General features: G+C 41.0%; 1 protein-coding gene across 2 annotated transcripts in view; it reads left to right on the top strand.

The window, feature by feature from the left end:
* Positions 1 to 14,925, top strand: part of sel1l (SEL1L adaptor subunit of ERAD E3 ubiquitin ligase) — a 51,729-nt gene that overhangs the window by 2,305 nt on the left and 34,499 nt on the right. For both annotated transcript variants that reach the window (XM_039741230.1, XM_039741229.1), the window contains exons 3-5: positions 1,586 to 1,781; positions 4,671 to 4,838; positions 7,973 to 8,078. In XM_039741230.1, coding sequence (XP_039597164.1) covers positions 1,586 to 1,781; positions 4,671 to 4,838; positions 7,973 to 8,078 — 470 coding nt within the window. The remainder of the gene's footprint in view (positions 1 to 1,585; positions 1,782 to 4,670; positions 4,839 to 7,972; positions 8,079 to 14,925) is intronic.

Raw genomic sequence — 14,925 nt, 5'->3', positions numbered from 1 at the left:
ATAAGACCTTACAGCTCACAATGCATGTCAGAGCAAATGAGAATCATGAGGTCAAAGGAACTGCCTGAAGAGCTCAGAGACAGAATTGTGGCAAGGCACGGATCTGGCCAAGGTTACAGAAAAATTTCCGCTGCACTTAAGGTTCCCAAGAGCACAGTAGCCTCCATAATCCTTAAATGGAAGCTGAGCTACGGGGGGAGAAGAGCCTTGGTGAGAGAGGTAAAGAAGAACCCAAAGATCACTTTGGCTGAGCTCCGGAGATGCAGTCAGGAGATGGGAGAAAGTTGTAGAAAGTCAACCATCACTGCAGCCCTCCACCAGTCAGGACTTTATGGTAGAGTGGCCTGTCAGAAGCCTCTTCTCAGTGCAAGCCTGCATGGAGTTTGCTAAAAGACACCTGACGGACTCTGAGATGGTGAGAAATAAGATTCTCTTGTCTGATGAGACCAAGAGAGAACTTTTTGGCCTTAATTCTAAGCGGTATGTGTGGAGACAACCAGGCACTGCTCATCACTTGTCCAATACAGTCCCCACAGTGAAGCATGGCGGTGGCAGTATCATGCTGTGGGGGTGTTTTTTAGCTGCAGGGACAGGATGACTGGTTGCAATCGAGGGAAAGATGAATGCGGCCAAGTACAGAGATATCCTGGACATAAACCTTCTTCAGAATGCTAAGGACCTCAGACTGGGCCGAAGATTTACCTTCCAACAAGACAATGACTCTAAGCACACAGCTAAAATAACGAAGGAGTGGCTTCACAACAACTCTGTGACTGTTCTTGAATGGCCCAGCCAGAGCCCTGACTTAAACCCAATTGAGCATCTCTGGAGAGACCTAAAATGTCCAGCAATGTTTACCATCCAACCTGACAGAACTGGAGAGGATCTGCAAGGAGGAATGGCAGAGGATCCCCAAATCCAGGTGTGAAAAACTTGTTGCATCTTTCCCAAGAAGACTCATGGCTGTATTAGCTCAAAAGGGCGCTTCAACTAAATACTGAGCAAAGGGTCTGAATACTTAGGACCATGTGATTTTTCCGTTTTTCTTTTTTAATAAATCTGCAACAATTTCAAAAATTCTTTTTTTTGTCTGTCGATATGGGGTGCTGTGTGTACATCAATGAGGGAAAAAATTAATTTAAACGATTTTAGCAAATGGCTGCAATATAACAAAGGGTGAAAAATTGAAGGGGTTCTGAATACTTTCCGTACCCACTGTATGCGTGGTAACTGAAGGAAGATGGGCAGTAAATAGATACTTGCATCATTTAGGAAGACAATAGTCTCACACAATTGGTCACCACTGCTCCTTGAAGATGCTTTTTAATTTTTATGCCATGGTTAAAACTCGGTGTAACAATATTTTTGTGCCTTTAAGGCTAGTTGTTTACTAAGTCGTTGTTCTTGGCTCATATATCTTTTTTTGTTTTATTGAAGAAGCAGTTTTTATCACTGCAAATATTATTGGAATTATCGGTGGCTTAAAAACATACCTGCACAACTGTATGAAATACATTTTTATTATCTACATCAATTTTTAATTAACCCTGTGTTTTTGATACTGTTGTTGTTATACCTTTTAAAGGAAGCTTCTGTTTCAAATTCTAAAAATGAAGATGAAAAGGCCGGATGGCAGTCTGTGGCAGGGCAGTCATTTTTATCCAGTGAATCATCTCAGGAAAGAGAGAGTGGCAAAGATGATGGCAGCTCTGAATCATTTTTTCATGGACTAATGGACAATGAAGATAATTCAAATAAAATTGAGAGAAAACAGAAGCCAGGTAAGTGCGTCCTATTTCTTTCAATGCAAGCACAGTTCTATCCCTCTCTTACATGTCAGTTTAATATTTGAATAATTAATAAAATGGTTTAATTGTTTAAGTTCTTTTATGTAATATTCTGCCTTTTAAGTTTATTTTCTACCGGTTGCTTTGCTTGTCACTATGAATTACACTATAAATAACTAAATATAAATTACAACTTGCTATCCTTTATGCTTGGAATTTGTAAACTACAGCAGTTGTATATGAAGGGAGGTCAGGTCAGGGTGGTAAGCATGCACTGGTACAGCACATTGCTGCTCCCACCACATGAAGAAACAGCTCGGGGTCCTGGTTGGCAACCCCCCAGGCAGACATGTGGTCCAGTCCCACCCTCCGGAAGTGACTGTCTGCCGCAGCTACTCAGGTCCTCAACAATGAGGATCCTTTGAGCTAGATCATCCTCTGGAAATCGCGCAACATGGCCGGCCATTGTGCCATAACTGAAGCTCCCTCACAATGCAGGTAATGTGCCTCATTCAGGACTCCATGAGTAACTGCTCATTCAATACAAAGTCAAACCAACGGTACCCAAGGATTCTCCAAAGAGGCACAGGTCACTGAATAGCGTCCATGTCTCACATTCATATAGCAAGTCGGGAAGCGCCAGGGCTTGAAAGTCTTGGACCTTTATCATTTTGCATAGATATCGGGAGCGCCACACACCCCTTTCTAAAGACCTCATGAGGTCGACTCTCTCTGAAGACAGACGCACTGCTGATGGCTGTGCCCAAGGCCTGGTTCTTGGTTTTTTATCCAGGACATTCACAAACCCAGACTCCTCGCTCAGTCTCTCAAGAGCCCAGATCATAGCCTCCATTGACTCCGCGAAGGTCACAGCATCGTCAGCAAAGTCAAGATCAGTGAATCTTTCTTCACCAATAGATGCCCCACAGCCACTGGAGCCACAATGTTGCCCAACACCTAGTGTAAGCATTGAACAGATTAGGAGCAAGAACACACCCCTGACAAATTCATTAGAAGATGTTTCCAGCTATTTTCAGTCATAACCTTCATTTACATAATCTTAGCCAGTCGGAAGCAGTTGGGGGTACGCTATCAGGAAAACAATCTCTTACTTGACATACTTTAATAAATGACAATGGAGGCTGAAACCAATGAATGTGTGAAGTACAAGAATGTAGTGACAAGTAATAAGGAACATGAATGTTTTGAACCTTACAAACACAAGACAAGCTTGTTTGTCTGATGTCTCGTTTATTTACTAAACTGCTGCTGAACATACCACAGCTATTAACCCTTTACACAGTGCCAGTGTAGCTCTGGCTCTGTTAGAGTGCATAAGGGCTATGAATTACGTAAAAATAAAAGAAGCACATCTCCTGATTTCTCAAATATTGCATACCATAATAGAATGGAAAAAAGAAATAAAGGGCAGAAATTGCTGCTAAACTCGCTGCAGCTGTTAATCCTTCATACAAAGCAGACTCTGTTAGGGAACACGCAAGTAGCTATCGCAAAAAGGGTCGAGCATGACTATGAGAGACAAAATATTAAAAAGCAGAGTCACAGAACGTTTCTTGGGTTAGTAAGCTGTAAAAGTACAAATATTGCATTAAGCCTTTCTAATGGTTAGTTCTACATATATTTTAATTTCTGTGACATCTTTATGATTTTGCATGTCCAAATATTCCTTGTCTCTTGGTCCCTCACCCCACTCTGTCATTTTAAAACACACCAGCTACCTGAATTACACTCTTTGTGGGGCTTACCAAACCCCATTAATCAATCAGGCCTTGAATGTGCGGTGTGTCAAGGTTATAATAGTTGGATAGAAGGCATATTTATCAATGTAAATCTAATATGCCCGACACCAAATTTTCATGTATATTCTGACTGCTGCCTTTAGTCACATGTGCTTTATTTTAAGGGAAGTCGGGGAGAAAATTTGGTATGAAAAAAGAGGCAGAGTTTGATAGCAGTTTGACACAGATAAAAAAAATAGTTTTGTGTTAAAGCTGTTATTTGTTCAACACTTTAGCCAGTTCAATGTTGAAGTTGTACTGCTGCAGTGAGAAGTATGAATATTAAGGATTAGCACTTAGATCAACTTTGTATTCAAGAATCCAATTATGACAGAGAGAAAAAACATCTTTTTGTGAGGATATTATTTTGAAATGAGGTGGTGGTTGACTTGTTCACTCAAATAAAAACAAACATCTAATTTTCTCCATATTAACTTAAATATCTGTTTAAAAACCTGTATGGGTACTCGGATATCAGAATGCACATCTCTTCTATCCACAGGCAGAACTAATAAAATTGCTTATAAACCCTCCACATTCGTTCATTGGCACCAGAAACTGTAATATGATGTATTCAGATTTGCTGAGTTGGATTCTTTTAAGGAGTTTTAGTCTGTCCTTTAGTCTTTCCTTCTGTTTAACTGCTTTCAGATAGGACAGGGTTATGGTTGGTGTTAGGGGTGAGATTAGGGAATTATTGTGGGGGTTTTGGGACATTTTTGTTTTGTTTAGAATAAATGACTGCAAAAATTGAAGAGGATTAAAGTATTGCCTTGTGCCACACCTTTTGATGAATTTTCTTTTGGTTAACCCTCATCACTTCCCCCACAGTACAAAAATGCTGTTGGGTGAAATATTTAATTTACCAGTTATGAATGCATCCTGTGATGGACTGATCTGACCTATGGTTGGTTACTGTCTTTTACTGGTTACTTGTGCAAGAGAGAATGGATTATCTTATGATATATCAAATATTGTGGCTCGATAAACCTGTAGGGTTATAGATTTGGCATTTATATTCCTATTATAGTTTTCTGAAGTTGGTGTATTTTCACCTTATTTTTACCTATTGTTCCGATTACAGTGCAGAGAGCAATTGGAGGCACAGCTGATGGAGAGTTATGCATATTTCCTTTTTTGTTCCTGGGGAAGGAATACTCTGAATGTACTTCTGAAGGTCGTGGAGATGGCCGACTGTGGTGTGCTACAGCTTATGACTATGACCAAGAAAAGAAATGGGGATTTTGTGAAAGTAAGTTATTATAATTACCACTTCTTCAGTCTTTTGCTTTTTGAATTGTATTTCCTCTCCTACCTGACCGATATATCTCTTATTCTTGACTTCATTGAAATCATTTTTAATACAGCCATGCTTATACCCTAAACCTGAATTTAATAGCTAATCACCATTTTATTTGTATTTAGTGCAACACCATTAAAACAACCCATCTAGCTATATTCTGCCTGTTGTTATGAATACAATAAATTTAGAAAATAATGCAAAGTTGACATGCAACTAAAACACAAAATGCAATGTTTTAAAATACTACTCTATATGTACAGTATTTTGTAAAATTTTTCATATTGTTGACAGTTTCTCTAACTCAATGATAGATGTACTTCAGAACTCTGAAAATCAAAAATAGTAGTAGTATTTCATTTGTTGTGGATTATCTGCGTTTACACAGCGTACAAAAATAGTTGCTTAATGAGGAAGCAGGCACCTTATATTTGGCCTTCACTACAACATCATTTAAATACCTGCCACATTTCTGTAAAATAATTCCACAGTTAAGGGATCATTGTTAAGTTTGCGAATATAAAGTACAACTGGGAAAATGAAAAATAAAGAAAAGTACGATACCCAAGAGAGAATAATACAAGTACAATAATTGACAGAAGAGTGCAAAACAATATCAAAACGTTTGCAGGTTTGTATGGGTACTGTTGATTCAGTTCTCAGAAAGTGAATGCTATGTGAAACCACCACTGCTTAAGATCTGTGCAAATTAGAGGACAATGTATGGAACAAGCCATATACCAGTCAACAAAGCTACTGAGTTAAGAAGCTGAGACTGGATTAAAGCTGCAACAGAACAACATTGAGAGCTCTGCATAGCACTGGTTTGTATAGGCGGATGGTACAAAATACTAAAGTATACTGTACATTCTAATCATAAAAAAAGAACAAAATCACCTTTACTCTAGTCTGAGCCTCTCAACAGAAGCTCCTTCATGTGATTGTTGTCCTCTCTGTGGCTTCTCTCTTAAGTCATTGTCTTGCTTATGTAGAGTTTTTGTCCCCATGGTTATGCTTCTAAGTCTTTCCCGGAGAGCTGCTGTAGATTTCCCTTGAAATAGGTTAGTTTCAATATAAATGTAAATTTTGATGGACATGAATTGGATATTTTATCTGCTAATTTCCATCTTCCATGTTTCTAAATTATGTTTTCATATTTTCAAAATTATTCTTTCAGAGAAATCAAAAATGTAAATCCTTAAGAAAAAGTGAGCATAATGCAAAAGCAGATATATTTAGAAGAACTACACTCTTGCAAACTAATTTAATTGGATAGTATGAATCAGTTCTCTCTATTAAAAAAAATCTTGGAAGGAGACAAGTCTTGATTTTCTCGAGAGAGACACTTATACGCCCTGTTAGACAACCCCACGCCTGGGGCCGGAAATAAAGGACAAAGAATAGATGACAAAGTAGAATGTTGTAAAGAGTTCAACAATGTTGGCGCGATACACATGCAGAGCAGATTAGAGATAACGGAAGTACAAAATTTGAAAGTCTCCAAAAAAGGATAGGAAAGATCGCATTAGCACAAACAAACGGAAATTATTACTCCGTGAAATAACGGAATAGCAACAAGAGATTGAATATATTGTTCGGATTTAAACTGTAAGTTGGAGACTTGTAGATCGTCTAATTCGTGTTGCCAACGAGAATTAAAAGATTTCAAAAATGTTGGCTCAGTATGAAGTCCCCTGAGACGGTGACTTTTAACATGAGATTCTTTCAAGTCACACGCCCTACTTACAACTATTTTCAAACAAGACCACGATCATCTAACCTCAGTCTTGTGAATGCCTTTGCCAGACACACTTCCTTTCTCTCAGCTCATATAAATTTTATCTGGACAATAAGTTTATACGTTCTAGAAGACACGTCAACAATGAAGCGAAAAAGAAAGAGCATGGACAAACATTTGAAAAAGTAGTCTTATTTATTAGAGAGAAAGAAATGATATTCACTCACAGGCAGATGTACGTTGCGTTGTCACGATGCAAGTCCAAACACGGAATCAAAATTCAATGCAATCTTGAAAAAAAGTTAATTCCAAATATTGTTTTTACTGAAGTTTTAAAGTAAAAGTGAAAATAATGCATATGTAACAATTCCCATGAAAATAACAATCTTCCCATGAAAATAACAATCTTTTGTATATCCGGTTAACCAAACCCAGGGGTGGGCGAGCATGGTGCAGAGCCCCCTAGTAATGATATAATATACTAGCTGTCCCCTGTGGCTCCGCCAGATAGTAGTGAAACAGGACAAACTTCAAAATAAATATTAAAAAAAAAAAAAGTAATTCTGACCAAGCAGATGGCAGGAAGGCTCCAATGCCAAAAGTTGACACTGTATCTGATCGTGTTCAGCTCTGACAGGAGAGCATCCCCCGCATGGGGAAAAAAGCATGAGGCTGTGATATCTCTGGTAATCAGCAGCTACCCTCTAAAAACATAGCTCTGATCTCTCTCTCTCTCTCTCTCTCTCTCTCTCTCTCTCTCTCTCTCTCTCTCTCTCTCTCTCTCTCTCTCTCTCTCTCTCTCTCTCTCTCTCTCTCTCTCTCTCTCTCTCTCTCTCTCTCTCTCTCTCTCTCTCTCTCTCTCTCTCTCTCTCTCTCTCTCTCAAAAGCATCAAAAGTTATTCCTTAACAATCTGTAGATTGTGAACAAACAGGTATCACTTGCTAAGCAAAGGCAAGGTATGCTCCAACATGTAGCGAGAGGCAGATGGAGGCTAGTGAGGAGTGTCTTTATATATTATATTATATATACTGTAAAACACATGGTCGAGAAGCATACAAAAACTGTAAGGCTGAATTTCATTCTGTAAGAATGTATCTGCCATTTATGACATTCTACACAAATAAATGCTACTGTCTGTTAGGCATGCATCTTTTTCACATTATGAAATTTTAGAATTTTTTTTTTAATTATTTTTGATCGGAGTAATCCTGCTTTTGAGGGTGATAGGGGTTACATAGTGTCTGCTTCCAGTATAATCTAATGGACATTTGTGTGTTTTGAAACTGACTGCTATGATTTATACTAATGTAACACTATTTAATTATTTCTTTTTTTAATATTCTATAGCTGAAGAACAGGCTAATCAGAGACGTCAAGCTCAAGATGCAGAGGATCTTTACTTATCTGCTGTTAATATTATTAATGGAACTAGCAAGAAAAGTCAAAAGAGAGAGTAAGTTTTAATTTTTTTTTGTTTTTGGTTTTGTTAAAATGCACAGCATTTCTGTGTGGCTTTTTATACTGAGCTATGTTGGTAACCCGAGCACTAGATGAACATGACAGGCCTGGTTCTAGATATGGTATCTCTTTTAATTGGCACTACCATAACAGTCATTATTGGCTTGTTCTTTGCTTGATTGAATTGTCTATTGGCTCTCTCATGGCTGAATCTCTGATCCAGAAAAAGCAATAGAGATTGTTCCTTGTCACTGAGCAGTGAAACAACACTTTCTACCTTGCCCAGGTTTTTGAGTAGTAATGGGGATTTGCTGGTTATATCAACAGTACATGTGCTTTATGTATCTGGAAAAAGTTTGCAAAACATTTACTCTATAGTGCTTTCTGGAACCGAAATGGGTTCGGGGTCCTCTACTGCATGCTGTTACATCCTTGTAATAATGGCAGACCAAGAGTTGCGTTTGCATATTTTGCATGAAGTTGAGTATGTGGGGTATGGATGTTCAGTGCTGTGCTGCTAGTCTCTTCTCTCTGTTAGTGGTATGTCTAGTCTCTTCTGTTAATGATTTTTATGGACACGATATAAATGTACAACTCAGGATTGTCAAGTGTTAACTTGCATCTATCTGTAGACTCCCCTGGGACAACAGAGTGATGTGATGGGGGTTGAAATTAGTAGCTGTAAGTCTAATGTCCCACTCAGCACTGAGGAAAAGACTGGAGGCCAGCTGTGAATGGTAGGACACTCCATTATAGGGCACACCATATACACTCACCCTCTAATTCACTCATACAGGCTCCCTAGCATGGTGAGGTAGAACTAGCCATTGTGTTTTGAATTACTTTGCATATACTCTTAATTTGTCTTTCTCAAAGATGATCATTATTTACTAATTTAATATGGGTAAACCGAGTTTTCAATTGCATAATTAATCTCTTCCATGTTTTTACTAAGTAACTTCTGTACATCGTGTGGCTGATTGAAAAGTAATTAAAATATCATTGGAAAGTAATTATTTAAAATACTATCCCACTTGCACAAGAGTGGAACCAGCAGTATTCATGAATGAGATATACAGAGTGAGTCAAAATTATGTTAACATCTGAATGGCAGAAACAATTTATTCACAAAACATACCTCATATGTGTAAGATTATTTGCAGGAATGTCTCAACCTGTTCCCCATCATGTTCAACACATGTACCATATGTGGCTCTTACATTGTCCAGAAAAATTTTATACAAGTATATGCATAGCAGTATCATTAGTGTTAAGGTAATTTTGACTCACCCTGTATAAGACGGAAAATTATTACGGATGCTCCAATCAGGTTTTTATTAGGGACAATATCATGTGACTGAATCAGATGATTCTGATTTTTTTTTTTTTTTCTTCCCCAAAGCTTTAGCATAACCAGACACACAGAAGCCTAATTTTTTATATTAAAGTGTTAACTTTAGTATTTTTGTAATTAAGCTATAAACCACATGTGTTACTTGATCATTTTTATTAACAATTTAAAATTCTGTAGGCTTATTGTTTAGTGACCACAAAAATAGTAAAATAAATAAACCAATCCCTTAAACTACATACTATTTAAACTAATACAATATGTAGAGAAAATATTTGTCCATAATACAAGTGGTTTTTAAGAAAATCCATCCATCCATCCATTCTCTTCCGCTTATCCGGTCGGGTCGCGGGGCAGCAGCAAGCAGAGAGGCCCAGACTTCCCTCTCCCGGCCACTTCTTCCAGCTCTTCCGGGAGAATCCCAAAGGCGTTCCCAGGCCAGCCGGAGACATAGTCCCTCCAGCGTGTCCTGGGTCTTCCCCGGTGCCTCCTCCCGGTTGGACGTGCCCGGAACACCTCACCAGGGAGGCGTCCAGGAGGCATCCTGATCAGATGCCCGAGCCACCTCATCTGACTCCTCTCGATGCGGAGGAGCAGCGGCTCTACTCTGAGCCCCTCCCGGATGACTGAGCTTCTCACCCTATCTTTAAGGGAAAGCCCAAACATCCTGCGGAGGAAACTCATTTCAGCCGCTTGTATTCGCGATCTCGTTCTTTCGGTCACTACCCATAGCTCATGACCATAGGTGAGGGTAGGAAGGTAGATCGACTGGTAAATTGAGAGCTTTGCCTTACGGCTCAGCTCCTTTTCACCACGACAGACCGATGCAGAGCCCGCATCACTGCGGATGCCGCACCGATCCGCCTGTCGATCTCACGCTCCATTCTTCCCTCACTCGTGAACAAGACCCCGAGATACTTGAACTCCTCCACTTGGGGCAGGATCTCTCCCCAACCCTGAGAGGGCACTCCACCCTTTTCCGGCTGAGGACCATGCTCTCGGATTTGGAGGTGCTGATTCTCATCCCAGCCGCTTCACACTCAGCTGCGAACCGATCCAGAGAGCTGAAGATCACGGCCTGATGAAGCAAACAGGACAACATCATCTGCAAAAGCAGTGACCCAATCCTGAGTCCACCAAACCGGACCCCTTCAACACCCTGGCTGCGCCTAGAAATTCTGTCCATAAAAGTTATGAACAGAATGGTGACAAAGGGCAGCCCTGGCGGAGTCCAACTCTCACTGGAAGCGGGCTCGACTTACTGCGGCAATGCGGACCAAGCTCTGACACGGTTGTACAGAGACCGAACAGCTCTTATCAGGGGTCCGGTACCCCATACTCCCGAGCACCCCCACAGGATTCCCGAGGGACACGGTCGAATGCCTTTTCCAAGTCCACAAAACACATGTAGACCGGTCGGGCAAACTCCCATGCACCCTCCAGGACTCTGCTAAGGGTGAAGAGCTGGTCCACTGTTCGCGACCAGGACGAAAACCACACTGTTCCTCCTGAATCCGAGGTTCGACTATCCGACGGACCCTCCTCTCCAGAACCCCGAATAGACTTTTCCAGGGAGGCTGAGGAGTGTGATCCCTCTATAGTTGGAACACACCCTCCGGTCCCCCTTTTTAAAGAGGGGGACCACCACCCCGGTCTGCCAATCCAGAGGCACTGTCCCGATGTCCATGCGATGTTGCAGAGGCGTGTCAACCAAGACAGTCCTACAACATCCAGAGCCTTAAGGAACTCGGTATCTCATCCACCCGGGGCCCTGCCACCAAGGAGTTTTTTGACCACCTCGGTGACTTCAGTCCCAGAGATGGGAGAGCCCACCTCAGAGTCCCCAGGCTCTGCTTCCTCATTGGAAGGCATGTTAGTGGGATTGAGGAGGTCTTGAAGTACTCCTCCCACCGACCCTAGCGTCAGTGAGGTCAGCAGCGCACCATCCCCACCATATACGGTGTTGACACTGCACTGCTTCCCCTCCTGAGGCGCGGACGGTGGACCAGAATCTCCTCGAAGCCGTCCGTTTCTCCATGGCCTCTCCAAACTCCTCCCATGCCCGAGTTTTGCCTCAGCAACAACGAAGCAGCGTTCGCTTGGCCTGCGGTACCTATCAGCTGCCTCCAGAGACCCACAGGACAAAAAGTCCTATAGGACTCCTTCTTCAGCTTGACGGCATCCCTCACGCGGTGTCCACCAGCGGGTTGGGGATTGCCGCCACGACAGGCACCGACCACCTTGCGGCCACAGCTCCGGTCAGCCGCCTCAACAATAGAGGCACGGAACATGGCCCATTGGACTCAATGTCCCCACCTCCCTCGGGGCGTGGTTGAAGTTCTGCGGAGGTGGGAGTTGAAGCTACTTCTGACAGGGGACTCTGCCAGCCGTTCCCAGCAGACCCTCACAACACGTTTGGGCCTACCAGGTCTGACCGGCATCTTCCCCCACCATCGAAGCCAACTCACCACCAGGTGGTGATCAGTTGACAGCTCCGCCCCTCTCTTCACCCGAGTGTCCAAGACATATGGCGCAAGTCCGGCGACACGACCACAAAGTCGATCATCGACCTGAGGCCTAGGGTGTCCTGGTGCCAAGTGCACATATGAACACCCTTATGCTTGAACATGGTGTTCGTTATGGACAATCCGTGACGAGCACAGAAGTCCAATAACAAAACACCGCTCGGGTTCAGATCGGGGCCATTCCTCCCAGTCACGCCCTTCCAGGTCTCACTGTCATTGCCCACGTGAGCATTGAAGTCTCCCAGCAAAACGAGGGAATCCCCAGAAGGTATGCCCTCTAGCAACCCCTCCAGAGACTCCAAAAGGGTGGATACTCCAAACTGCTGTTGGCATACGCACAAACAACAGTCAGGACCCTTCCCCCCACCTGAAGGCGGAGGGAGGCCACCCTCTCGTCCACCGGGGTAAGCCCCAATGCACAGGCTCCAGTGGGGGCAATAAGTATGCCCACACCTGCTCGGCGCCTCTCACCGGGGGCAACTCCAGAGTGGTAGAGAGTCCAGCCCCTCTCAAGGAGATTGGTTCCAGAGTCCAAGCTGTGCGTCGAGGTGAGTCCGACTATATCTAGCGGAACCTCTCGACCTCGCACTAGCTCAGGCTCCTTCCCCTTCAGAGAGGTGACATTCCACGTCCCAAGAGCCAGTTTCTGTAGCCGAGGATCAGACCGCCAAGGTCCCGCCGCCACCACCCAACTCACATTGCACCCAACCTCCTTGGCCCCTCCCATAGGTGGTGAGCCCATGGGGAGGTTTTTTAACCTTTTTAAGCATTTTTAAGAAAATGCTTCTCATAATTACAAGCTGTCATACTGTTCTGTTCATACTTCTATGATGTGCTTATCTGCTTATAGCTTAATTTAAAAAGTAATTTTCACCATTTTGTACCAGTAAAATATATAAAGTATATTTTTAAACATTAATTGATATTGGCAGTTAAATACTGCTTAAACATGATGCTTATACATGCATTTGTTGGTTTTAAAAGTGTTATCCTCTTACTGTGCTACAGCTTTTTCCTGTTAAATTATACATTTACTATTCGTACAAGATTTTATTTGTAATACAGTGTACCAGCTAGACACTCCTTATTCTGAGGGGTAATTATAAATGTGAATTGCCATTTTAATAAAGTAGTACTTGTTTCTTTCCAAAATGTATACTGTATGACACACAAACATAATAAAACCCTTAAAAAAGAAGTTATATCTTCTTGATTAACATCTTATAAACATTTGATAAGATTAACACGCTTAACAAGCGTACAAGTAAAGTAGGCAAATTTTGCTGTTAATCTAGCAAGCATATTGTTTGCTAAGCAGCAATTTTAAATTCTTTTATCTTTTTCTAATTGAAAATGTTGACTGCTGTACTGAACATAAGCTCGCTCACTGTCCAAACTCGGACAAGCAGTGTCTGTTTTTATTTTGTCCTTTAATTAAAAAGGCCTGAATTAATTAAAGTAGCTTTCCATGCTGTTTGTCTAATGGAACAGCACTATCCCTTCAGTTCCTTTTTCTTAGTTTATTGCTCCATTTTCTTTTATTGTAAATGTAATATTCCTATCATCTGGTATTCTGTCATACTGCTCTCCATTTACAATAAGATTGCTGCAGAAGAAAGATGTGCTCTCACTCAACTGCTGTAATGACCTCCCATAAAAGAGTGATTCCAATTACTGTAAAGCTTAGAAAAACAGGGGCTGATAAAGTAATTCTTTGTGATCAGCCAATTTCCAGATCCCCAGTTGGCCAATGTAAATGGGCAGCCAATCGGTTAGAGCTCCATGACAAAATTCTGAAATATATACCAGATCAAGCTTTTTCAGTTAATGAGGGCTTGAAAATCTGAGGTGTTGAAGTATTGATACACATTTCTTGTTGTACTTTTATCATCTTCTTAAAAGACCAACTTACCCAGGTTATCTGACACTGCTTTAAACTGGAACTGACTTGCAAACCTTTTGACCAGGCATACTATATTGTGTTTGTACAATACCAGCAATAAGAAAAAGAGTGGCATCTGATTGATTTTTGGTTAAATATTTGTAACATTTAATTATTGTAATCTGCAGCTTTGAGCAAAGTGAAGAATCTGGATCAGGTTTTACATTTTTCTTGATTTAGGATGGAGACAGACAAGTATGGCCTAGAGTTGCACATTTATTAAAAAGCTGATCATTCAAGTAGGATACAATTAGTCTATGAGTCTTCATTTTTTCCTTTTAAGTCCAAGTCTTTGTTTTGCTAGTAAATAACTGTGCACAATTGCAGTGTAAATAGAAAAGATGAACACTGATTCACTTAATAAGGCAATGTAACAGCAATTGATAGAGACAAATGCATGATGTGTGTTTTTACGTTTGTATGTATGTTGTCGCATACCGGGTTTAGAGTTGCACAAATAACACACTTTATTCTTGAACTTGAAGGAATAATTTGGAGTTCTTTAATGACATACACCATACATGGTAAAGTTTTTTACTCATTTGACTCCAGTCCTGAGTTCATTGAAACTAAAAGAATTCAAAGGCATTTCCATCAGTTGTATAGAGTCTGTTAGAGAAAAAGGCCAGCTGGGAAGTGAACTGATTGTATTTGCAGTTAACCAGCTATAAAGGTTGTTACCATGGGATATGAGACTCGTGCAAAGCTGCGTCCGCATCCACACCTGTAAAGCCGGTATCTGACTGAAAGTTTTTTCTCTGTAAATGAATCTGCTCTAAAATGCAAAATCACACTCGCAATGAATCTACAGGCTGTTCAAATTGTAATATGAGTAGTATTTAGTGTATATAATTGTGTTTATTGTCTTTTTGGTCTTTTGTTAGTATTGTACTAGTGTCACAAATCTGTTGGAGTAAAGTATTAGAATTTCATTTCATTGTATATTTGACAATAAAGTTGACCTTAAGTAATTGCACAGAAAATTACTATTACTGTTGTAAACATGCTTGATAGTTTTTACCCA

This window comes from Polypterus senegalus, chromosome 18, assembly GCF_016835505.1.
Source record: "Polypterus senegalus isolate Bchr_013 chromosome 18, ASM1683550v1, whole genome shotgun sequence".
NCBI classification, from domain to species: Eukaryota; Metazoa; Chordata; class Cladistia; order Polypteriformes; family Polypteridae; genus Polypterus; species Polypterus senegalus.
The sequence above is the reverse complement of the archived record's forward strand: the minus strand, read 5'-3'. Positions and strand labels throughout refer to the sequence as shown.